The sequence below is a fragment of the Streptopelia decaocto genome (assembly GCF_964273445.1).
Source record: "Streptopelia decaocto genome assembly, chromosome: 24".
NCBI classification, from domain to species: domain Eukaryota; kingdom Metazoa; phylum Chordata; class Aves; order Columbiformes; family Columbidae; genus Streptopelia; species Streptopelia decaocto.
Window position 1 is genome coordinate 2,000,064 of NC_138679.1, and position 23,445 is coordinate 2,023,508.

The following is a 23,445-nucleotide window of genomic DNA, read 5'->3' on the forward strand; positions in this document are numbered from 1 at the left end:
GCAGATAAAGCAAATGAGTAAGTGGACAAAGAGAAAAGGACAAGGCGACAAAAATAGGAACTTGAACTGAAGTAAACCCTCCGTACAAGACAACATCTAAAATCTGCCTCAGTGTTTGGAAGCAGGTGCAGCTGAGCCAGAAAAACACCCCCAGCAAAGCCGAGCTCGGCTGGGCTGGTTTAATGACTAACCTTAATGAAGCCAAACGAGACACTCACAGACAGGCTCTGTGCGGGAACTAAACTTCCACAGAGTTCACGTGGGGCCATGGGACCATTACTGTGGGTCTGGTATCGGGAAACTCCTGTTATTTGGCAAGTCCTTTTTCACTAAGGGGGAGAAAAATGTGAATTTTCACTAAGGAAGGAAAAAGAAATCTCCCTCTTCTTCAGTAGAAGCTCTTGATGTAGCTGAAGGAGGGGGCAAGGGTGGAAGGAGCACTCATGCCTTTACCAGAAAAACAAGAAACATTTTATTACACATTAACCAACAGTTTGCTCTGATTCTGAACTTGAGCCAGCAAAAGAGAGACGGGGAGGTCCCGGCATTAGGATTTGTGACTGTTCTGCAGCTTGATCTGTCACCGAAGGTTAGAAAGCAAACTTAACAGTCCCTGACAGAAGCTCCGGAACAGGATGCGAAATATCTCGCAGCTCAGCCTGGGAACTCAAACCCAACCAAGAAACGAGACTCGGCTGGGTTTGGGTGCTGCGCTCAGCGCACCAGAGCTAAAGACACAAGATTCTGCTAAACATCCCGCAAGTTTTCCCTCCTACTACGAGATAAACCCTCGCAAATAGCTTGTTTTGGCTGCAGAAGGTCCCAGGGCAGCGATAACCAGCTGCCTCGCAGGGCCGGGCCGAACAGCCGAGGAAAGGGAAAGTTCCCTACACCCAGCCCTACAGACCGAGCGTAACACCAGGCTGCTCCCACAGTTAATTCTAATTAGTTACTTGTGCCCTGACTAATCAGCGTGTAACTGGCGCTTCAAAAGCTTCCGAGCGCAGATCTTGAGTCACTGAAATAAAAAAGGTTGACAACCCTTGTCCCTATTTTACAGCCACAGAAACCAGCTGCAAAGAGCCTCGAATTACTTCCCAAACTCGTTAAGTCAGAAATGAAGCTGAGAATAAACCCCGGGACTTCCTGAGCCCGTTGGGTGCACAACGCACGGGGTGACGTTCCAGGCACCCCCTTTGTGGGCACGGTGAGTGTCACCCAAAGAGCCCGAGCCACACGGGGCGCGACTCAAGGACACCAAGTGCAATTCTGCGCCCTCAGCCACAGCTTTACCTCTTCAATATGAAGTCTAAAATAGGAATTTCTTTAAGAAATGCTATTTTATTCCTAAAGCGCTGCTGTTAGAAGGGTGGTGCGTGGCGGGGGCTGTCTGCTCTCAGAAGAACCAGCTCCTATCCCCGCTCCAACCCAACAAGAGCACTGGCTGCAGCTCAGTGGTAACGAGACTCCTGATACCTACTGTTTAGGAAGCACTTCCACAGCAGAAAGCCACGTTGTTAATTAAAATGATTCAGAACTTCAGCTGGAAAATAACGACAGAGTTTAACCCCTCAGTTCCCAGCTACCGGAAACATTTACTCACTTTTTCACATTCGCCTCCCCGTTGGGAATCCTGCGCAGCTTCTTCTTCTTCAGTATTTTCACAGCTCTCCTGCAGAGGGTTTCAGAGTCCAACATCTCCTTGACTTTGCCGTAAGACCCTTCTCCGAGTAAGTCTCCCATCAGGTATTTGCCGATGAGCTTGGCCCTTTTCCGCCGGGGCTGGTAAATGACCTCGGTGGAGTCGATGCGATGGATAAACGTGTCCATCCCCACAGACATCAGCTCGCCCTCTGCAAACATACCCAGCTGCTGCGGCTCCTGTAGATCCATCCTGGATTAAGTTCCTTAACCTGTTTTCCTTAAGCGCTCAGGGTTTTAATCCCGTTTGGTAGTTTCCAACACTCCCTTTTACTCCTTCTTGGGGGGAAAAAAAAAATCCGGAAGATTGTACAAACGTGAATTAAAAAAACCAACAAACAACAAAACAAAAAAACCCCTATGAGCTGCTTCCAGCTCAACTGGATACTAAAAGATCCAGGCCTGGCTCCAGTAACACAATGTCTTTTAAAAAGAATAGATATCTTCGAGCAGATACACTCAGTTTGGGACTTGCTTTGCTTCCGACCTGGTCCCACCGTCAGGGTTCTTTCAAGTCAAAACTTGGCCTTTAACTTGGCCCAGTTTGATTCTTAAGTGCTAGGTCATCCTCCGGGACTTCAGGCCACCACATAAAACCAGGCGACTGCCGAGTCCCTTTCGTGACTTTCCATTCCTAGTAGCCCATAGTCAGCGACTCCGAGGGGGCGGCCGGGAAGCGTTTGTGCCCCGCTACAAGCGCCGACCAGCTTCTTTTCAGCCGTTTGGGAGCTGGAACCAAGTTTCTCTGAAGGAGTTTTCGGGAACAATTCTAACGTCTTTGCTTTTGACGCCTACAACAGTTTGAGGCCTCGGGTGCCTATCGAGATCTCCCCGGGGCATCCTTCAACCGCCCGGCGTCCGCCTGGCACATGATGCGTCCCCGCCGCTGGCCCAGGTGTCACCGGTGTCACACAGCGCGGAACCTGCCGGAGCGTCACCCCCTGCCCGCGCAGGGGAGTCAGGACGGAGGGGTTCGCTCTGCCCGGTGGCCGCAACACCCCATTCCCTGCCCGGGAGGGCCGGGGAGGAGCTGCCACCCCCGCCCGGTCCCCTCCGCACCCCGGCCGGTGCCACTCAGGGCGGGGGGGGAAACAAGCGGCACCGCGGCCACCCCAAGGAAAGGGTGAAAAGGGGACAAACGACTTTAAGTGCAACCAAATTACCGAGGGAGCGCGGAGGAAAGGGGCCCCCGCGGGGGGGATCTCCGGTTGCTCCGCAGCCGCCGCCGCGCTCCCCGGGCCGGGCCCTTCCCCCACGGGCCCGGGACGAGCCCCGCAGGCACCTCCGGCCGCGCCCGGGGCTCCGCGCCCCGCTGTGCAGTCGGGGGAGGGGGGCGGGCAGCCTCGTCCCCCCTCCCCGCCGCCGGGCTGGGGAACTGGGCCGGGTCCCGGTGCCGCGCTCCCCGCCGCGTCCCCCTGGCCTCAGGGGAGGCCCCGCCAGCCGCTGCCCCCGCTCTGCCACCGCGGCCCTGCCCGCAGACCCACTCCAGCCCCCCGCCGCCCCTTTACCGCCGCCGGCCCCGCCGCAGCGCGCACGCCGCCGCCATTTTGTTTACCTCCCGCCCCCGCCCGGCCCCGCCGCGCTCCCGCCGCTGCCCCCGCCGGGCCTCGCACCTCCCTGGCGACCGACGTGCGCTCCCATTGGCCGCCACGCCGGCCCCGCCCCCGCACGGTCGCCCACTGATTGGCTGCGGCGGCTCCACGAGGGGGAGGAGCCGGCCGTGCGGCCTTTCGCTTCCGGTTGGCTCGCCGCTTTTCCAGCCCGCCCACCCGCTCTGGCGGGTGGAGGTGCGCTGTGATAGGTCCCGGGAGCTGTCCGTCACCGGCAGGGGCGGGGCTGTCGGCGGCGGGGCGGTGGAGGGCAAAGGGCGGAGGGCGAAGGGGAAGCCGCTGCCATGGAGACGGGGCGCGGGGCCTGTCACCACCGCCACCGGGGCCTGCCGCGCCTGCCCTGCGGGAGCGGAGCCCGGCCCTGCCCGGAGGCGGCCTCGCCCGCCCTCGGGCTGCTCCGCAGGTTGGGGTGAGCCCGGGGCCTCCTCCCGCTCTCCCGTCCCCCGGGCTCGGGGGGCTCCACTCGGCTCCTGCCGTGTTCCCGGGGAACCGGGCGGGCCCGGGCACGGCGGGGCGGCTCCTGGGCCGGGGAGCGGGCTCAGGCCTCCCGCCGGCTCCAGCAGACCTGGGGGTTTTGATGAGGACGTTCAGTCCCAACGTGTGTTTTCATGCTCTGGGATAATAACAACTAAAGGCTGGTTACGGTCATTGCCCGCGCCACGCAGCTCCTCACGCCCGCTGCCAACCGCACCGAGGAGCCGCAGCCGGGGCCCGGGCCCCGCTGCGCTGGGGGTTAAAAACCCTTCAGTGAGGCGATGGAGCGGGCGCAGCTGGGGATCACGCGTGGAGCGTCAACTCCGAGAGCTGAGCTGTTCTTTTGAGGCAGGACAGCACAAATCCACGAGTTCTGCCTTTTCACGAGAGCTCCCGGCTCTGCACGGGGTCACAAGGCAGAGGCAGGGGAGCCCTCAGCCAGTTTGGGGGCTCTGAGCGGTATCACAGCCCTCCCCCTAGGATCCTCAAAGCTCCATGGGGTTCAGAGCATCGCAATGCTCCAGTCTCGTCCCAGCTCCATTGCTGATTTTTCTGGGGTGTCCACCCCGTAATGGCAGGAGGAGGCCGGGGAGGCTCCAAGGGCTGCCAAGCCACCCCGAGTGCAGAAGAGGGGGTGCACAGGCTGCCCCCTGAGCTCCCCCAGCTCCTGCATTTCCCTCCTGCTCCCCCGCAGGCTTTTCTCACGATAGCGCCTGGCCACGTGTGATTTACTTCGATCTTGGCACCAAGTCCAGAGTGCTGGAAAGCAATCACCCAAATTCTGGTAAGTGCCGTGCTCCCCACCCCCGAGAGGGCTGGTTCCCAGCAGCGGGAGGGCAGGATCGATTGGAAACCGTCCCCAGCAGAAGAACCGGGCGGGAGGAGCTGCCATCGCGCTGGCGGCAGCTGCGGGTCCGCATCGCGTCAGCTGCACTTTGCTCCCTGCGGATCCCGCTGCCCTCTTGGGGCTGGTTTCACCGGACTGTCCCACCCAGGATGGTCCCGCCAGGTCCTGTCCCTGTCCCCCTCAGCCCCACACTGGCATCTTCCCGAAGCTGCGGGGGCCAGCGGGGTGCGGGGCTCCTCACCCCGGTGGAAAGTCAGGGGATTTCCAGGCTGTGGGAACAAACAGGAACCCGCAGCGTGTGCCAGCACCAGGCTCACCCCAACACGGCCGCGGTGGAGCCGCTCTGCGCTGTGCACAAGAGCAAAGAAGGAGCAGGGCCCCGAGACTCCCATCCCTGACCCATTTCCCTGGGAGTGGGTGCCCCCAAGGACTCAGCTGCCCAGGAAGGGGAGGCTGGACCATTTCCCAGGGACATCCCTCCCTTGCAAGGGCTGCACCAGCAGCGCGCAGCTCAGCCGTGTCGCGTTTCTCCCCGCACGTCCCACCAGCCCAGGGCTGTCTCGGTGCCCCTGGGACCGTGGGCTGAGGCAGCGGGTTTGTGTCTGAAACGGGAGCTGGGCTGGTGGTGATGGGGTGAGGGAAACGAGCGGTTGTGGCGCCCGCTGCAGAGGCGCTGGGGGTTACGGGAGGAGCCGGGCCCGTCGCTGAGCAGCTCAGCAGCGCTCTGGCAGTGTCACACTGAATAAATGTCTGCAGGGGGTTTCAGCCCCTGACGTCGTGCAGCTCTCAGGTGAAGCGGCCGGGAATGGGGAGGGGACAAGGACAGTCCTGCCCGGCCCGCGGGGACGCTGCCCATGGCCACGCGTGGGGCCGGAGTCAGAGCAGGGAATCGATGACAGGGTTGGGATTTAGCAGAGCCAGAGTCTTGGGTGTGAAGCTCTGGAGAAAGGAGGTTTTGGAAAGCGTGACACAATTGCTTTGATTAATTAACGTGCGCAAATGAATGGAGTCTTCCCATAGCAGCACTCGATGACGGGATGAAAAGCCCAAATGTGCCCAACGCTGTGCTGGGGTCTGGGGTGGGGAAAGGGACGGCGCTGGCGGCCCCACAGCAGAGCCGGTGGGACAGGGGTCCCGCTGCGGGGCGCTCCGGCTGTGCCACACGTGTGGTGGCCGTCTGGGGGGGTCTCGTTCCCCTGTGCCCTCGGGAGGTTCCCCGGCGGGTTCTGGGGCTGGTTTGGGTCCGGCTGGGGGAGCAGTGGGGCGGCCGTGGGTTTGCTGCGGGGGCTCCGACGCTCCTGGGATGACGGTTCAGCTCCTGGGAGAGCGAACGGGCCGAGCCGCTGCTGCCAGAACATACAAACCTCCCGTTACCCACGGGACCGTCCCTGTGCCAGAACGGACACGCAACGCCGAGCCCGTGAGCTGTGCGCACGCACCCCGGTCACCGTCCCCGCTCCCCCCAGCCGGCGCTTTGGCAGGAGCGGATGTTTCCAAAGGCCAAGCAGATAGCGGCGGCTCTGCCGGGCCGTGCCTTCCTTCTTGGGATAAACCAACCTCCAGATCGCCGCTGCCGTGTCAATGTAAAAATAGAGCCATCCGGGACGCTCTGTTATATCGCCCCGCCGGGGGGTTGTTCTTGTCCTGGCACTTGAAGCGGCACAGCTCCAACATAAGCAATGGGTCATGAAAAATAAAAGAAAATATTGCGAGGAGCACGGGGCGGTTTGCTGGAGCGGTTTATTTTTCATCTCCGCGGTTCAGCCGGTTCGCCGTTCATTCTCAGAGCGAGGGGACGGTCCCCGGGAGCTGCTCAGCGTGTCCCGGTCCGCAGAACCCCGAGGAACCTCCGTTCCGGGAGCGGCGGGGGCTGTTCGGAGGCTCCGGGGCCCCTCCCGCAGTCGGTGGCTCCGTGCGGGGCCGAGCCCCGCGCTTCCCGGGCCGGGGCAGCTCCCTGCACCGAGCAGAACCGGCGGCGGGGGCCGTGCCCGCGGGAGAGCGGTGACGCCGGTACAGGGCCCCCTCAGCCCGGGCCGTTCCCGGAGCCGCTTCGCCGTGCCGGGCCCGGCGCTCCCTCACCTGCTCCCGGTGCCCCGCCCGCCCCCACTTCCGGCCCGGAAGTCCGTGTCCCCCCAAGATGGCGGCCGCGCGGAACACGGAAGTGCGAAGAGGCGGCGGCCGCCGGGCGGGAGTTTGAGCCCCCGGGACGCAGGTAAGGGCCGCACGGGCCGGGACCCGCACCGGGACCCCGCACCGGCTTTCCCCGGAGCGCGGGGCTGCCCCGGGGCTGAGAGCTCGGTCCCCCCGGGTTGCTGCGCGCCGGCCCGGTCCCCTCAGCGGGAGGCTGTCCCGGGGCCGCCTGGCGCTGCCGTGCGGGCGGCTGGTGCCGCCGCGGGGCCCCGGCGCTGCCCGGGCCGGCGAGGGGGCAGCGGGCCGGGGGTCGCTCGTGTTTGTCCCCGCGGTGGGAACCGGGATTGTCACCGTGACACGGGCCCGGCCCGGCCGGGGGGCGAGGAGCCGCCGGCACCGGCTGCTGGAGCGGGTCTGCGGCGGGAGGAAACCGGACACGCTGCGGGTGACGTTCTTGTGCGCGGGACCGTCCGGCTGCCGCCCGTCCCGTGTCCCACCGACCGGGGCCCCGTTCCCCGCGCCCCGTGCCCCGTTCCCCGTGCCCCGTTCCCCGTGCCCCGTTCCCCGTGCCCCGTTCCCCGTGCCCCGTTCCCCGTGCCCCGCGCCCCGCGCCCCGCGCCCCGTGCCCCGTTCCCCGCGCCCCGTGCCCCGTTCCCCGTGCCCCGCGCCCCGCGCCCCGTGCCCCGCGCCCCGCGCCCCGTGCCCCGTTCCCCGCGCCCCGTGCCCCGTTCCCCGCGCCCCGTTCCCCGCGCCCCGTGCCCCGTTCCCCGCGCCCCGTGCCCCGCGCCCCAGCTCCTCTCTCTGCCCGGGGTCCGGTCCCACCGAGAGCTGGTGGCTCAGTCGCAGCGCGGTGGCACAAGCCCCTGGACTCTCACTGCTTCTTCAGCTGCTTTTAGATCAAGTGTCATAAGAACCGGTGCAGAAACGGACCGTGGGCCGAGAGCTCGAGTGCCGGTGTCCGCCCGTGGCGGGGGAGCTCGTAACGGCCCCGTTAAAGCCTCTAAAATCAGAGCTGACGCCAACAGACTAAATCCAGTGCTGTTAGCGCTCACCGCGTACTCTGTTCTTAATTAAACACTAATGCGCGGCTCAGGAAGGAGCTCCGTTCTCAAAAGTAACCATAAATATCAGCATAAGAACTGCGACTTCAAACCAGCGCGCTGTGTGCGGTTGCAGTGAGGCGGTGCTTTGAAGGCGAGTTCTGCAGGTTTGCTGCCGGGCTGCGGGAGCCCGGGAGGGTTTTTCTGGTCTGTGCGCTCTGCCTGTTGTAATTGTGGCCAGAGGGGTCGGGGCCGCTCCTGGACACGATCCACGTGTCGATCTCCCACCCGGCTGAACGGGAGAGCGGCCGGGGATGGGAAAGCGTTTCAGTGGGGTATTATGTACTGATACTTTTGCTTTGAGTTCAGGGAACGTTGTGTGTCCTGTACAGCAGTGAGGGTTCTGCAGAGTTCATTGGGTCGCATGGGACCTCTGCCGCTTGCTCTTTCTTTGATGGAGCTCTATTCGCTTGATGTTTGCGTCTTCCCTCCCCCAAAATAAGACTTAGACCAGCTTCAGTCTCATCAAGCCCTGGTGTGAGCGCAGTCTTGGTGTTTGCTGGGTGCCTGCTGACCCCTCCGTGCGGTGGGTCCCCCCGCGACTTTGGGACAGACCCAGCGGGACCCGGTGTCGTGTTTGTCGTGGGACAAGCTGCGCCCCAAAGGCCCCACACGCCCTGAAAAGCCACAGCTACTTCAATCACTTTTTTTAACACCAAAGTATGTATTAATAGGAATTGGCTGTTTAAAACACGGTGTGTTTGAGGATTGTGTTTCCTGGCTGAACGGGCCCTTTTAACGGTTAAGTTAAAGATCCCTGAAATGGAGGGTTTGTAATAAAAATGCTGACACAGGTTTAAAGCTTTGTGAACAGTGACACTAATAAAGAGCTGACTGTGTAGTCACTGAACACTGTGCTGCGATTTCTGACCGTGAGAGCCTGGATCTCTCAGGAAAGCCTTCAGTACGAGTTCTCGGTGCTACCGGAGCGTTTTTTCAGCTTAAAACTTAAAACTGTTCAGTCTCTTTTTTCAGTAACACGACCAAGGTCTGTGAATGTGTTTTCTAATATGCAAGGCTGGAGATGTGTTCTTCCTTTCCATGTTTTCATCGAGATAAATGTATGGAATTGCTATAACTCTCTTTTAAGACAGTTCTTGGTAAGGAACAGACTTTGGATTCTTTGGCTTTCAAATATAAATGGAGCAGCCTTTTGCTTAGGAGCAGCAGAGAGCCCGAGTGAGTCACCCACGGTGTTTTCTGTTTGTGCATTAACTTCTGCCTTCTTTGTAAACTGAAATTCCTTTTCCAAGAGCGTTTCAGGTACTTAAACAAGCAGCACGGTGTTTAATCTTGCTCTGCAAAGAGCTGGATTTGCTTGATGAAGGAGAGCAAAGTTATTATTAGTGGGGAGAAATATATCTGAGGCTGCTGCTGGTGATGAAGTTTGTACTCAGGTGCTGCCTTTTGTCTCCTGGTCCCTGTTCTGAATGCGCCGGAGCCGCCGGCAGCTCCGGTACAGATCCAAACTCCCCCCGCTCTGCCTGGTTCCCCCGTGAGTCGCTGCCGGTGAGGGGGGCTCTGATTCCAACCCTTCCCTTCTCATCCCTCAAGGCAAAATGTTGCTTGGTCTAAACCCTCCAAAAACACGGCACGAAGAAACGTTAAAGAGGAACCTCAAGCCTGAGACACAGAAAGGGCTTCTAAGAGTTCCGTAGGATGAAGTTCCCATTTCTTTGGGCAGTTGCAGCTCGTTGTGATCTGAAGAACTTGCGGCCGCCCCGGTGCCCGTGTTGCTGGGAGGGGGGGGCGGGGTGGGGGTCGGGAATTAATCTGTGAGCAGGAGAAGGAACTGGATCCAATTCCTGAGCTTTCTGTGTTGTCATTAAGGGCACGGTAACTCACGACCGGCAGGTTTAGCTCTGCCCGTTCCCTGCATGGTTTCCTAGCTGTCTTCTTTCAACAGGGCCAATTTAAAATACGCTTAACGAAGCCTGGGACACCGCAGGAGGAAGCGCTTGCGTTCACTGGGCTGTTTTCACCTCTAGCGATCGCAGATACCTGCGGACCAAGTCCTTACCCACAGCTCCATTGATCCTCATTACAGCAGAGCAGTTCGTTAAGCTTTTCAAATTGGAAACTGTCTGCTGCGCTGCTGCTCCAATACATTTCTAGCAAGCTCAAGCTGTTAAAAGTTGAAATTCATGTTCCATAACCTCGAGGCGGCATGAATTCCCCAGGAATCCCCTCCCCGCCTGGGCTGGACAGCAAACTGTTATTAATACCGACCCTGTTCCTGTAGCTTCAGCAGAAGAACGTGTCGTGTAATCAGCGGGCTCATGGGCTTTATCGGGCTGTGCAGGGACCTGCTTCCTATCGAGCGAAGGAGCGCGGCTGACGCGTTTTCCTGGCTGTGTGGTCGCTGTTCGGGTCCCTCGCTCCATGCAGGGAACCAGCGCTGCTGTGAGCGAGGCGGAGAACCCGGCCAGACAGCAGATAACGTGGAGCAATCCTGATATCGATTTCACCCTTCGTAAGTCGCTTTGGATGTGTAAGTCAAGCTGTATATTTGCTACAGCTGTTACGGGAATAACTGCTGCTGATTTCCTATCGAAAGCTGTTACAAATAGGAAAAAAAGAAAAAGAAAAAAAGGCAGCAGAAACCCTGAGGTCTCTGGTGAAAAGAACAGAGTATTTCACAGGCACCGGAGGCATCGATGTGTCTGTGGTGTTAACCCTTGGGTCAGCCAGCCCTGCCCAGGGAGGCTGAGCGCTGCTTAGGCTGCTCAAACACAATCCCCGCTGTTTTCCTTCCCCCCCGGGGCTGGGGGGTCCGGGAGCAGCGGGGGGAACTGGTAACAAACCTGATTGTCGCTTTGCTGCTCTGCTCCTCACCGCTGCGTTTGGGGAGCGGGGTGTTGTAGCACAGGCTTAATCCATCATCTAAGACCTCTTGTCAAAGCCACCGGGACTAGAAGAAGAGTCGGGAATTTTATGATTTGGAGAGGAAAGAGACAGGTCCGAGGCCAGTACGACAGTATTAATTAGGATGCTGGGGTGCTAGCTAAGTGGTTTTAGCTATTTTTTGCTTATGGACTGTAAAACCTGAGTGTGGGTTTTATGGTGTAATAAAAAGGAACGCTTCTGCTTGGAAAAGAATGAGGCCGCTGTAAATCCCTGGTGAAACAAAGCGGGTGTAAAGGATCTGGGTGATCCCAGGCCTTTATAAACTGTATTTACTCTCTCAGCGATTAATTAAAATGCTCTGAGATATTTGTAGCTTGATGATCTGTGCAGGTAGGCTGGTGTTGCTTCTGCTGGCGGATAAACCTCATCCTCTGTGATTCTGTGATGTGGCTGTGGGAAGAGCGCTCCTGGCACAGCTGCTGCCACCAGGGCAAGAAACAGTCACTTTAATTCCACTTTCCATTACAAATGCAGGAATAATTTCGTCCGCTGAAAGATCACTTATTTTTAAAGGGACTCTGACTCAGAAATGACTTTTCAAAAACACTGCTCATAGCAACTAGTGTCTTGGAAGCCGTCAAAGCTGGGGGATTTCACATTGCAGCTGGGGTTTGTGGTACCGAGCGTTTCTGCTCCGCTCGATGGGCACTTACTGGGCGCTGCCGTTGGTTCTGGTGGCACTTGGGGGCAGAGGAACGTGTGAAGCCGTCACCGTGTTCTGTGGGATGGTGGTGCACCTGCATAGCCTGTTTTAATGGAAACGAGGGATTTGGGGGAATTGACCGTCAGGAGTTTGCAGGGGATCTTTTTGTGTATTAGACAAATTGTTGCTCAAGCTGAACGCAGCTGGCTGCGGTGAGACAGGGGAGCCGTGTTCAATGGGAGTTCACAGCTCTGGGCGAATTCCAGGTGTGCTGATATTTGAGAACCCTATTTCCCCATAAAAACCTCTGTTTTTATAAAGAGGCAGCAGGCATTTCACAGTCTGGTGTCTGTTTACTGATCTCTTAGCTACGCTTGGTCTTAAAAGTGTGTTTTTTGGTTGTTTTTTTTTCCCTCCCCTTTCATAAAGTTAAACCGTGCATTTCTCTCATTTCTTTTCCAGCCCGGGACATGGTGCGGGGCAGCGAGCACAGCTGAGGAGCCCCGTCACGCCGCAGCCCGTCCTTGATGCGCAGGGCGCGGGCCGATGCCCTCAGCAGGCGCTGGCGCTGCCATGGACGGGGCGCAGAGCCGCCCGCAGCCGTCGGGCAGCGCGTTCGGCAGCGGCCCCGCGCTCGGCGCTGTCCCCGGGCCGCCCGTGGAGGTGAGGAGCGGAATAGAGAATATCCACCAGGATCATAGAGTCCAACTGCTGTCCCTGCACGGGACACCCCCCAGCTCACAGCTGTGTCTAAGGACGTTGTCCAGTCTCTTCTTGAACACTGGGGCCGTGACACCTCCCTGGGGAGCCTGTTCAGTGTCCAGCACCTCTGGGTGAAGAACCTTTTCCTCATGTCCCACTGACCCTCCCTGGCACATCTTCTGCCGTTCGCTGGGCTCTGTCACTGTCACAGAGAAGAGCTCAGCCCTGCTCCCCTGCTGAGGAACCTGCAGCCCATGAGCTCTGCCCTCAGGCTGCTCTGCTCCAGCTGAACAAACGCAGGGACTCAGCTGCTCTTCATACGCCTTCCCCTCCAAACCCTTCAACTCTGTAGCCTTAGAGGTTAAAAAAAGACCCGTTTCACCAAGCACATGTTACTCCGAGCACGAGGTATCCTTGTTTTGAGCACAAAAGTACAGATGGAAGCCTGATCTGCAGCTGACAAATAAGATGCTGTATTCTTTCTGGGGTTGCATTGGTACATGCTGAGCTAAAACCTTCCTGTTAATGCTGGAGAATGTTCAGGAAGGTGGGAAGATGAAAAGAACAATGTTTTTGGGTGTTGACCTGTGCAAGCCCATTCCAAGTTAACAGGTTGGTGCTCTCATCCCACAAAGACTCAGGTTAGAAGGCTCGGAAAGGGGACTGACCCTGTTATCCTTTTGGGGACAGTAAGAGGAAAGTAGGTTCAAATTGGAGGCTGGTTTTCCCTCCTGTGGGAGATGAAGAGCCCCCTGTGCTGAGGAAGAGGAGTGGTGAGCTGTGGCTCTGCTGTAACCATCCACTTTCTCCTTTCAGAATTCCGTGCTGGCTGCCGACCCGTGGAGTAGCTGCTACCCCCCCACCTTCCCGAGCGCGTCCTTCCCCAGCGAAAACCAGTGAGTCCGTTCTCCTTTGTATGAGTCCCCTCTGCTCCCGCGCGCCCCGTGATCCGACTGGTTCTTGATTGCTTTCCTTGTTTACTTTATTTCACTAACTGATGGGGAAATAATTGCATCACACGCCGATCTTGTGGCATTTCATAAACTGCTGCATCTTGGAAAAAGCAGCAAACAATGTTTTTTTTCTTAAAAAAAAAAAAAAGAGAAAAGCTTTGATTTCTGGTAAACTTGGAGGCTGCTATAAGGGAGGAACGGCCTCGTTTTATCCTGGATTTGTTGCACTAATGGAATTGTTAAAACCAGCCCGTTAGCTCAATCTAGCTGCAGAAATACGGCGTGCAGTCTCAGCTGCACCATCTGCATAAACCCACAGAAGAAGGTATTGCCAGGGCGCACTTAGGGGTGAAGTTCACATTTTTGGCCGTGGAGATGCCCGGGAGCTGAGTAAATCCAACACCTCTCGTCTGCGGTGAAAACGCGTGCACAGCCCTTGACAGCGCGGAGCTCAGCGACGTTGTGACTTGTTCCTCCATTTGTCACCGATGTGCTGGTAACCGCAGCCCACAAGGCGCGAGGTGACGAGTGTGAGTTGTGACCGACTTCCAAGTCAAGCTGCTGGTCCAGAGCACGGTTTGGTGCTGGGAAGCAGAGCTGTGAGGTCTCTCAGTCACCTTTGCATAGGGACAGTGGCCCTGGCTGGTGGGAAAGACATCAGCCATGTGCTTTCTAAATTCGGTGACAAAGCTTTTCTGGATTTCGTGCCCAAAATAGCATTTTTGAGGGACCTTTGTCTAGCAATACATCTTATTCTTCCTCCTCCCCCTTTACGGTGAGCATCCACCCTGGATCAGAAGGCAGGATGTGGCAGGAGGGGTTTGGGACAATGTAAAGCTGCCTTGTACTACCACCAAATGCCTTGGATTGGGACTCTGTTGGGATGGGGAGATGCTGGTTGTTGGGAGGAGGGTTTGAAGGCTGATCAGCGGCCGCTCTGCTCTCTTTGTGAACACAGGGAGTGGCACAGACAATACAGGATGTGTTTTTATTTAGGTCAGAGGTGGGAGGAAGGAAAAATGAAAGGAACACAACTTGCTAGCGCGAGCTAATAACTGTGTCCCAGGTACTCCAGGATTTAGCTTGACCTCCTTCCTAAAGGGATTTTAGCATCTTCCTGGAAGAGCGGAGATCTCCGCCCCGGGGAGCGCCGGCGAGGACCGGCCGCGCTGGTTTGCGGTGGAGCTGCTGCGCAGGGTCCCTGCGGCGCCCAGCGCGGCGCCCTGCGCGGCTCTGCCCGGCGCTCGCTCCTCGGAGCCAGGATCCGCGTTACCACGTGGGCTCGTGTCTCTGCTCCCTGGCTCTGATTGGAAGCGCCTGTACTTTTTGAGCGCGATTCCTGTAAATTAGACTCGGTGGATCCTCAGGAGAGCTATAACAGAATTTCTGTTTTGCCGTATTGAACCACAAGATTAGATTGTGTTTATCTACTGCCCTGGGTTTTTTGCTTTGACCGTTTGTTCTGGTTTTGCCGCTCACTTTCTTCCTGTTTAGTGCAGCAGTGGAAATGTTACAGCCTTGATCCTGCAAAGACATGCCTGCCTTTGAGACAAATGGAAACTTGTTGACTTTGCTATAGTTACTTTTGGGAATGAGGCTCAGTGTAGTAATTATTTGCTAGAGAATGATTTAGCCAAGGCTGCACCTTTAGCTTCCCGTGTTTTATGTCCCGGTCGCTGTAAAAATGACATTTCAGGTGAAATTTTCCATATCTGTATTTCACAAAAAAACCCTCTGTCCTTTTGTATCTGAAAACTGCGGCTGAATCTCTTTTAGGTGGATCTAGGGTGAGGGTGTTACATGCTGAAAGGGATGGAAACATTGACAAATGGGATTTTAAAGGGAGCTGTGATTATAGCCCATGTTGTAAAATAGAAGAATGCAGATGGCATTAGGGTTAGTGCAAGTTTCTCTTCAAAACCCTCACAGAGAACCATTTGGAGCGGCCGTGTTTGGACACGGCCCATTCTCACGGCAGCGGCTTTGTCCTGAAGCAGGTTTTTCCTGTTCCTATTCAGTAGGTAACTTTAACCCTGAAGAATTTCTTTAAAAGAAATCAAAGCTCGCTCGCCTCTTTGTTTCAGCTTTTCTTAACCTGAAAAATGTCAACAGCGTATTAAACCTCGCTGAGATGGGGCGGTTGCTGAGGCCATAGGGCTGAGTGTCCCCAGGAGGGGACGGGGACATGGGGCAGGTGCTGGTTTCCACTGTCCGGACACACGGTTTCTCCTCAAAGTCTGAGCCTATTTTCACATCCTTCTTTGGCAATACAAGCTCCACAGACCTGATTCTTCCCAGTGATGCTTTTTATCCACGGCTTAATTCAAGCGCACTTGCGGGTGGTGTTTGCCAGCTCTTCAAATGAGGGTGAATGGCTTTTAAGTTCTCAGCTACAAAGGTAAAGCACAGCACCCAAGCAGCTCCAAGGGCTTCGGTGGCTTTGCTGAGAGATCTCCAAGCCGGGCCCTGCGTTGCCGTCGGCTCTTGTTTCAGACCACAGGAAGAAAGCGCATCTGGCACTCGCGAGCTCGAAAACCGAGATTAAGGGAAGCAAAATAACATACCAAAGCTGGTCATTCCCCAGCAGCGCAGGCCAGGGAGGCCGAGGCCGCCTTGGGCTCCTTCCCGTTACCTTAACTGACTCTTGCCCGGGCCCACGAGGTGCTGGTGAAACAGGAGCCGTTCGCTTTTCCGGTAAAAATAGTTTTCCCCTTCCCTGGTTAGTTCGTTAGCGCTGGCCAAGTTCTGCTCTCCTGCGAGAGAAACAGCGAGACCACAGCGGTTTCGAGTTGAAAGTGATTTAAACCAGCCTTTCCTCAGCTGTCCGTATGTTAATTCCCAGAATTGATGCCCAGGTTTTAATTTGCCTGGATGGATTAGGAGGAGCCGGGTCAGTGCTGCAGGTCGAGCAGAACCCACCGCTGTTAGCACCGGGCGGTGAAACGGCGGCAGCCCCAAAAAGAAGGGAAAACAGAGGAGCAGGGAGCTGTTCCTTTCGGAGGGTATTATCTTTAATAATGAAAAAAGAGCAGGAAAAATGTATTTAGCAGAGCGAGCTAACTGTGTTTGCACATAAATACATATGGCAATGCTAAGTGTGATGTATTAATGAGCTCCTGGCCACACATGGCATTTTAATTGCCTAATAATACCTTGGCAGTGCAGGCGTTCCCTGCGCTGCTCCTGGGCAGGGTTTCTTTACACATTTGGTTTCTCCCTCCCCCTCCGGTGCCTCGTTAAAGTCGATTGCTGCGGGTTCCATAACCCCGGCGTGGGGAGGAACGTCCAACCGGCCCCGGGAGGAAACCGGGGAGCTGGGGCGAGCGTGTGAGCGGCTCCAGCGCGCTCGCTTGGGCAATCGCCGCCCAGTTCGCGCGGCCCTGCCGGGAAGGATTACGAAGCACATTCCTGGCTCCCGCGGGAGAGGGAACGGGCCCGCGTGCGACAGCACAGCCCACGCGCACCGAGGGAATTCTTGGGGCTCTGCAGGTCTCATCCCCTCTCGGCGGGGGGAAAAAGGGCAGGAGAGCTTTGCTTTATCCTCTTGTTACTCCAGCTGTGTGTTTGTTCCTCTTGCTTTGTGAGCAGGTGCGATCGGGCGCATCCAGAATTCACTTCTGCCCGGGCTCGCGGTTCGGTTCGGGTTGCACGTCCCTAAGCTTTGGTTTTTCTGTGTCTTTAGGTGCAGATCACCGAGCGCAGACCCATCAGGGCTGTTTTCTTGCCCTTGTCTCTGCTGCTTTGCTGGGCTGGTGCGGTTTTATGGCCCAAAGCGGCGCTCGGGTGCGCTGTTTCCTAGAACTTGATGCTGTCCTTACGTAGCACGAGTGGCCGGTCCCATCACACCCATATTGGTGCTGATACATCTCACGGGCTTCATTTTGCTTTGTTGTCAGCGCTGAAATATTAGTCCTGCAGACCCTTTTTATCTAGTAAATCCTTCCCAGTTTACACAAGTTGCAGAGTATTGAATTCTTAATACAGCTTTCCAGAGCCTGACACTGGATGTGACTTGGGGATGTATTACTTTGCCTAGATACCACTTTTGGATAAACACAGCTTATAAAAATCTCAATGTATGTGTCATCCCATAGTTGCAACTTCACCACTGATGGAGTCTGAAGCAACCTGAGAAACACTCAGGACCGACAGGAAATAACTGCTTTTCCCTTTTCCTTACAGGCAATATTTTAACTCCCCTCACGATTTTTATATGAATTCCATCAGCAGACCACATTTCTTGGATACAAACTATGCATCTGTGGACCTCTCTGACTTCTTACCAAAAAATGGTGATTTTCCTCAGGTAAGTCCATAGTTCCTGCTGGTTTTGGGGGAGAACGGTGCTTTATGGTGGGGGGGGTTATTTTGCAGCATCTCTACGTTTGTCTGGCGCCTGACGGGAACCGCGTGTGGTTGGGACAGATTCTCTGACAGCTGCAATTCAGAAGCTGTCGGCTTGGTAGGAGCTTATCTGCGGTAAATCGCTTCTGTATTTAAAGTGATGTTTTACATAAGCACCCATGGCGCACGGGAGAATCCCCTTTGCGGGACGGCGCGGGTAAGTGTGAATTTGAACGTGCGTCGTGCAGTTAAATCATTTGCTCCCTGAAACTCCCTCCCCTGCGAGTGTTGCCTGCGTGTTCTCGCTGGTTACAAGCGGTGGATCCCTGCGCGGTGAATATTTGGGGATTACATCAACCCGAGCGTAGGGAGCTCAGACTGGAGCCAGGTCATTATCTGCAGAGCTGAGTGACCCCGGTTCACCTGGTGTCCCCATCACCCTCACCTGGGCATCTCTGGGCTCTTTCTGTGTAGGCTTTGAAATCTTGCACCGGTAACTCTTGACCAAAGTCTTCCAACTGGATAGAACCAGACAAGTAAATGAATCATAATAGCATTGATCTTTGCCTCCAGAATTAATTGCGGGAGGAATGAGACAAATGTGATCTCATTAATGGGCTGCGATGGGAAGTGGCGTCCTCTCCCTAGGTGGGTGTAGTTTGGCAGGTGGGTTTAATGGGAAAAGGGCTTAATTATTTCTTTAACTTACGCATTTTCTGGTATCTAAGTGGTCAATCGGCTTCCTTCCCCTGCTGCATCGTGGAAATTGGTCTTGGCCAGCTTGGGCGAGCAGATTTTTGGAGATCTGCTGCGAGAAGGAGATGCTGCTTTGTGTGGGCTGGGTGATAGAAGAGCAGGAGGGCTCAGAGGTGAACCAGACAGAAATGACCTCGGATGGTTTCCAGAACAAGAAATAATTCTTGTGCCACTCTCATCCTTTTGCAGAGGAACCGACAGGCGGGAGCGAGGTGATCATGGGCAGTGAGGATTCTGTTGCGCTCTTCCGAGCCAACTGGTGTGAGACCGCACCTGTTACAACGTGCTCGCGAGTGTTCCTCTGCTTCGAGTGTAAAACAAGGTGTCCGTCTCTGAATCCTCACAGCCGAGGCCGTTCTTTTACTCGGGTGTTGTACCGTGTAACAGCAGGTAGTGCTGGGTGCGTCCCCACGAGCATCAGAGCGTTTTTTCGGGTGCTTTTCAGCCTGGATCTGGTGGAGCAGCAGGCGTTTAACTGGAAGTGGTGGCATCAGTCTGGAGGCATCCGGGAGCGTCCTGGAGCTTTTCCATCCCTTGCTTCAGCAATAGTTTCCACTTCACTGGTTTCTTGCTGTCCCAGATGCCAAACTGTTAAATATTAACCATGTGCCTGGACAGCTGAAACATGCGACGGGAGGTGTGGGAGCAGCTCGGGTGGTTCCATCTCTCTAGGTGACGGTAGGAAAGCACCCGCCTGTTCATCCTCATGTGCTGGGAGTGGCGAGTCCCGTTCGCCTTGGCGCTGTCACCACCATGCCAAGCAGAGCGGTGACACCGAGGAGAGAACATGAGGAGTTTGCCGCACGCTTTGGGAAGAGATTCTGGATTAAATCAGTGGGCGGACGAGGTATTTTGGGCGCTTTCTGTTGGCGGCGAGGATCGGAGCATCGTTCACGTGCCTGAGGGTTTGTGCGCTCGAGGGTTTGGAGGGCGGGAAGGCGGCCGCGTTCTCCAGCGCCGCCTTTTGCTCTGTTTTCTCTCCATGTTTCGTCCTGGAGCTCCTCAGCGGGACCTGCAGCGCTCTGTCAGGGCTTCGCTGGCCTCAGGATACCCCGAGCAAGAGTCGCCACGTTTCTCAATTGCTCTGGGAATGTCTTTGTAGTCGAATCACCCACCGCTTGGGTCTGGTGAAGAGCGATTGCCGTGTGTTTCCTCGCTGGAAAAGGTGCTTCATGTGCACGGTCAGGGCGGCCTAATGTGAGCTTGGACTTGTTTCCTGCACAATATTTTTGGGTTTTGGCTTGCTGTTGGGTGATTCATCTTTGCCGGTCTGTTGGTATTCTTTATATAAACAAGTGGCCTAAACTGAGGTTTAGAAAATAGTCCTATGAGGCCATACTTGGGTCTGATAGCATTTCTTGATCTTGAGAGTTGTTCTCTTAAGCCAAAGTCTCTCCCAGACCCTGTGGTGTTATCTCCATATGTAAAAAGTCTACGGACTGCACAGCAATGTGGGTCCTGGAGAGAGGCAGGGTTTGGTTTCCCTCACTTTTTCCCATTTCTTCCCCTTCTCCTGGTTCCTCCTCAGCCTCAGGTGCTGGTGGAATCCAGGACTTGTGCAGCGGTTCCGTGAAAAGTCGTTTTTGCCCTACCAACGTGTCTTGTGTTGCTGTTAATTGCCACAACAAAGCCCCGACCCCAGGAGGTCTGAAGTTCTTGGGGCTGTGCTGAGCTGTGTCCAGAGCCCCAGGAAGGCCGAGCAGCCTGGTCCGAAGACGCGAACCCATCCCTCAAACCCTTGCTGCTCTTCACCACCACAGGTTTTCCTTTATTCTATCCTGTTTAGAATTACTTGCAGCGCGTGACTCTGCCCATTTCCTCCTTCCTTTTGTTGTCTGAACCGATCCTGCCTGTTTCTGATAGTCCGTGTTTCCCGGTGCCTCACTTCACTGCTCCCTGTGGCTTTTCCAGGGGGCTCGGGGCCCTCGGTACGATTTGGGCTGGAGGAAGGAGGTTGTTCTGGGTGGATCGGTGGGAGGAATCGGCTGCTCTGGGGCAGAGTCATTTGCCGTAACGCTGTGAAGATGCAGTTACTGTGTTTGATCTGCTCATGCTGTCCAGGGGCTCTTGACCTCACATGTTAATCATAAACCAGCCCTCTTTGTGCCACCAGCCCCTTGCAATCTCCTATTCGTCTCTCTTGTTAAAAAAGGGGGGAAAAATTAACCTGTTCTTAAAAAAAGTATTAATTTTTACAAGTGCTACAATGCACAGAGCTGTGGTGATTTAAGAGAAATCAATGTAACAGCTATTAAATTATATGAAAGACTTGGTTCTGACTGAAGCGAAGAGTTTCCTGGAATAAGAAACATCCTATTGCTGTCCTGGAGTTACATCCACAGGGAATACAGATATAAAAATCAATTTGAAGACAATTAACCGGCTCTGGTGCCTCCGAAACATTTTGCGACCAAGTTGCTGTAGGTGCTCATGGTTTTGTTTTTGCGCCCCAGGGCTGGGGCTTTGCTTAATTACACTTTACAAACACTTTTGCTGAGCTGCCTAACTGACTCCAGGCCTCGTGTAGGAAATGAAGGCTGTGATTATAGCGGCTCGTCCGCCCCGGTTACAGTCAGTGCGGTGGTGACGGCTCCTGCCTCACCGTGGTACCGTCAGGTAATGCACCGGGAGCTGATCCACCGGGTAACACGGCTCCCGGCCACCCTTTAGCTCCTTTTAGGCTTATTTTTCCATTGCTGCGACCTGTCACAGGTGTCCAGGGCTTGGTGGCTTTTCCACGAGTGTCACCAGGTCCAGAGCTGAGCCCGGAGCATCCTTGGCCACGTCTGAAAGCCCCGTCTATGGACAGCAAAGTACTTCAGGAAATGTAGTCCCGAGCTCTTTGGTTGCGTGAGGATGAGGAGCTGCCGGGTCCCATCCTGCGCAGGTGTGTTGTTCGGATCCATTTCTGTCTCCGCATTCCTAGAAATTCAACTCATGCTTTCAACAACCCGCGCAGGAAACTGCCCGGTAGGTTGGCGATGAGGAGATGGTGAAGGTTACCCAACGCGGTAACCAGCGGGGTGCAACGTTTTAGGTTTTGCTGAAAGTCGGTGTGAATGCTGGAAGTAATTCTGCTTTCCTGGCCCTGTCTATCAGCGCGCGTGTTCGTTAATTAATTGTGGCGAGCAGAGGCGCTGTGGCATGTCCGCTCCCCGGGGCCGGGCCTTACAATTCAGGTGGTGGTTTCTCTGCGGGTTATCTTATCTCCTGTGATTATATTACTGTGGTCTTGCAAAATCAATTTAGCATTCCTGGTTATCTGTAACGACGTCGGACGGCTTGCTTCCTTTTGGCAGCCTGGTTTGGTTGCCTACATTTTGCACAGAATCGGAAGAGGAAATAAACCACCTGCTTTTTGAAGGCTGCAGAAATAGCAGGACCTTGGTAGTCTTAGGCAAGAGTGGGTGGTTTGATCAAGGTCACCAGCAAGTCACTAATGAAGACATTCAAACCTAGGGTTCAAGCACCTATCCCAGGCTCCAGGGCTGATGAAATACAATGAGCTCAGATAAAAGCAGCAGTGAAAACCTGCTGCCTTTCTCCACCCCAACCCGCTGCCCACAGAAACCAAACGCTCTGTTTTCACCGGGTTCCTGCAGAACGTTCTGCAGTCGCAGCCTTTGGGGCCGCGTGTGCCGTTCTCCCTCTCCACCAACAAACCTGTTCAATAACTCAAAAGGGAGCTCTTGGAAACAGAAGGCAATGTTCCTGGGCACAGGAAAATCACAAAGATTTAGAAAAAGTTAAAACCCGGCTACTCCTTTTTATTTTCTAATTGCAGTATTTGGGGTGGGGCAGGTACTGAAGACAAAAGCAAGCACATGGCTGCGAATGCTTTTTCATCATGTCTTTCACAGTTGTATCACTTCAGCTGAGCTCCCGGAGCCGGGAGGGCAGGACCCCCCGCCCCAGAGCAGGATTTGCTGGGGAAAAGTGGAGCGTTCTTGGGCTGGGGGGTGTGAGCCCGGGGGAGCCGCTCCTGCCCCGCGCCCGCCCGAGCGCGGCTTTGTTTACAGTGGATCTGTGGTTGAATTACACCACATACAGTAATTCTCATCGCATTGCCAGTAATTTCACTGACTTACCAAGCAGGCATCATTTCCTGAAAGTCAGCCCTGTGCTTAGAGGAAGTACGAGCGCTCTCCTTGTGACTAAACGCTCTATGCAAATCTCGCCGGGCTCGGGACGCTGGATGCCTGGCCTCTCTCCTCCATTTGCGCTCCTTGCTCCTGCATGCTCGTTTTGAGCAGCCCTTGCTGAGCTCTCTCCCCGGCCGGCGCTGCCGTCGCGGTCATGAATGAAGACCTTTCTCCATTATACACTGAGAAATCTCGCCTCGCCGCTTCACCCGCCTCCTGCTCTGCCGACAGCAAACTGAATGCTGCTTTAAAATGTCCCAAATGCAGTTCTGGCTGAAGTTCCCATCTCTCTACAAGGTAACGCTTGATTTTCTCTTCTCCTCCTCGGAGTTCCCGGGGGGTTTGTTTGCAGGGGCTGGTGTGTCCCCAGCGTTTTTGCGGTGACAGATGAGGTTCAGGGGCTGTGACCCCGCGCACGTTGACGTGATTTGTGTTTTGCTGAGACGTGCGGTGCTTGGAAGCCGTTCCTGTCGGTTGGAAGTTGGTCAGAAACCACGAGCCGGGAGGAAGAGGAGCTGTGCGGAGCATTGATCGCTCTGCTTGTGGACTTGTAATGGCTTTCGGGAGTTTCATTTGTAAACCAGATGCCGGGTACAGAAAAGCAAGGGAAACACTTGCCAGCCAGAGCGCTGAACCCTTAAGACTGCAAATTTATTGCCCCATATTTAGAAAGAGTTTGGGTTTTGGCAGCCAACAGCTTTTCTTTCGGTGGCTGCTCACATTGCAGCTGTTCATTCTTGGTCCTGCCTTTGCTGAAACCTCATTTGATTCATATGTGAGTTTTGAGACATCAAATCTTTCTTGTCTGGCAGTGTAGCTTTGTTGTGTACTTATGTTTGTATGTGTCTGTGTGTGTATATATATATATATTTTAATTATTATTATATCTTTTTTTAACCCCCTACCAACCGTGTGCTGTGCAGTGGAGTAACGGATAGCTGCTGTGCAGAGGAGTATTTGTTTCCCCTGTGTCTGGATTGTGAGCAAATAAACCATTTATATTGATGGCTTGATGGCCAAAAGTATTTTTGGATGCATAGTCCTGCATTTAGACTTCACCTGTTCTTCCACTATTTTTACCAAAGACTTTGTTTGGAGCGGAGGAGCGGAGCTGTTCCAGAGGCCGGGAGAAAGAG

The 23,445-nt window shown here is 55.4% G+C and overlaps 2 protein-coding genes across 4 annotated transcripts in view; one reads left to right on the plus strand and one right to left on the minus strand.

The window, feature by feature from the left end:
* The window catches only part of STK11 (serine/threonine kinase 11), a 29,723-nt gene extending 26,531 nt beyond the window's left edge, over positions 1-3,192 (minus strand). Inside the window, exons 1-2 of one of the 3 annotated variants that reach the window (XM_082072360.1) lie at positions 2,865-3,188; positions 1,604-2,642 (exon numbers count right to left, since the gene is read on the minus strand). In XM_082072360.1, coding sequence (XP_081928486.1) covers positions 1,604-1,893 — 290 coding nt within the window. In that variant the 5' untranslated portion in view covers positions 1,894-2,642; positions 2,865-3,188. Of the gene's footprint in view, positions 1-1,603 lie in introns of all 3 variants that reach the window. The other 2 variants (XM_082072359.1, XM_082072361.1) reach the window with 2 other exon arrangements.
* A 3,546-nt stretch (positions 3,193-6,738) lies between these two features.
* SBNO2 (strawberry notch homolog 2) overlaps positions 6,739-23,445 on the plus strand; it is a 38,784-nt gene continuing 22,077 nt past the window's right edge. Inside the window, exons 1-4 of the mRNA XM_082071887.1 lie at positions 6,739-6,844; positions 11,875-12,075; positions 12,931-13,010; positions 17,250-17,373. Of these exons, the coding sequence (XP_081928013.1) occupies positions 11,959-12,075; positions 12,931-13,010; positions 17,250-17,373 (321 nt within the window). The 5' untranslated portion in view covers positions 6,739-6,844; positions 11,875-11,958. The remainder of the gene's footprint in view (positions 6,845-11,874; positions 12,076-12,930; positions 13,011-17,249; positions 17,374-23,445) is intronic.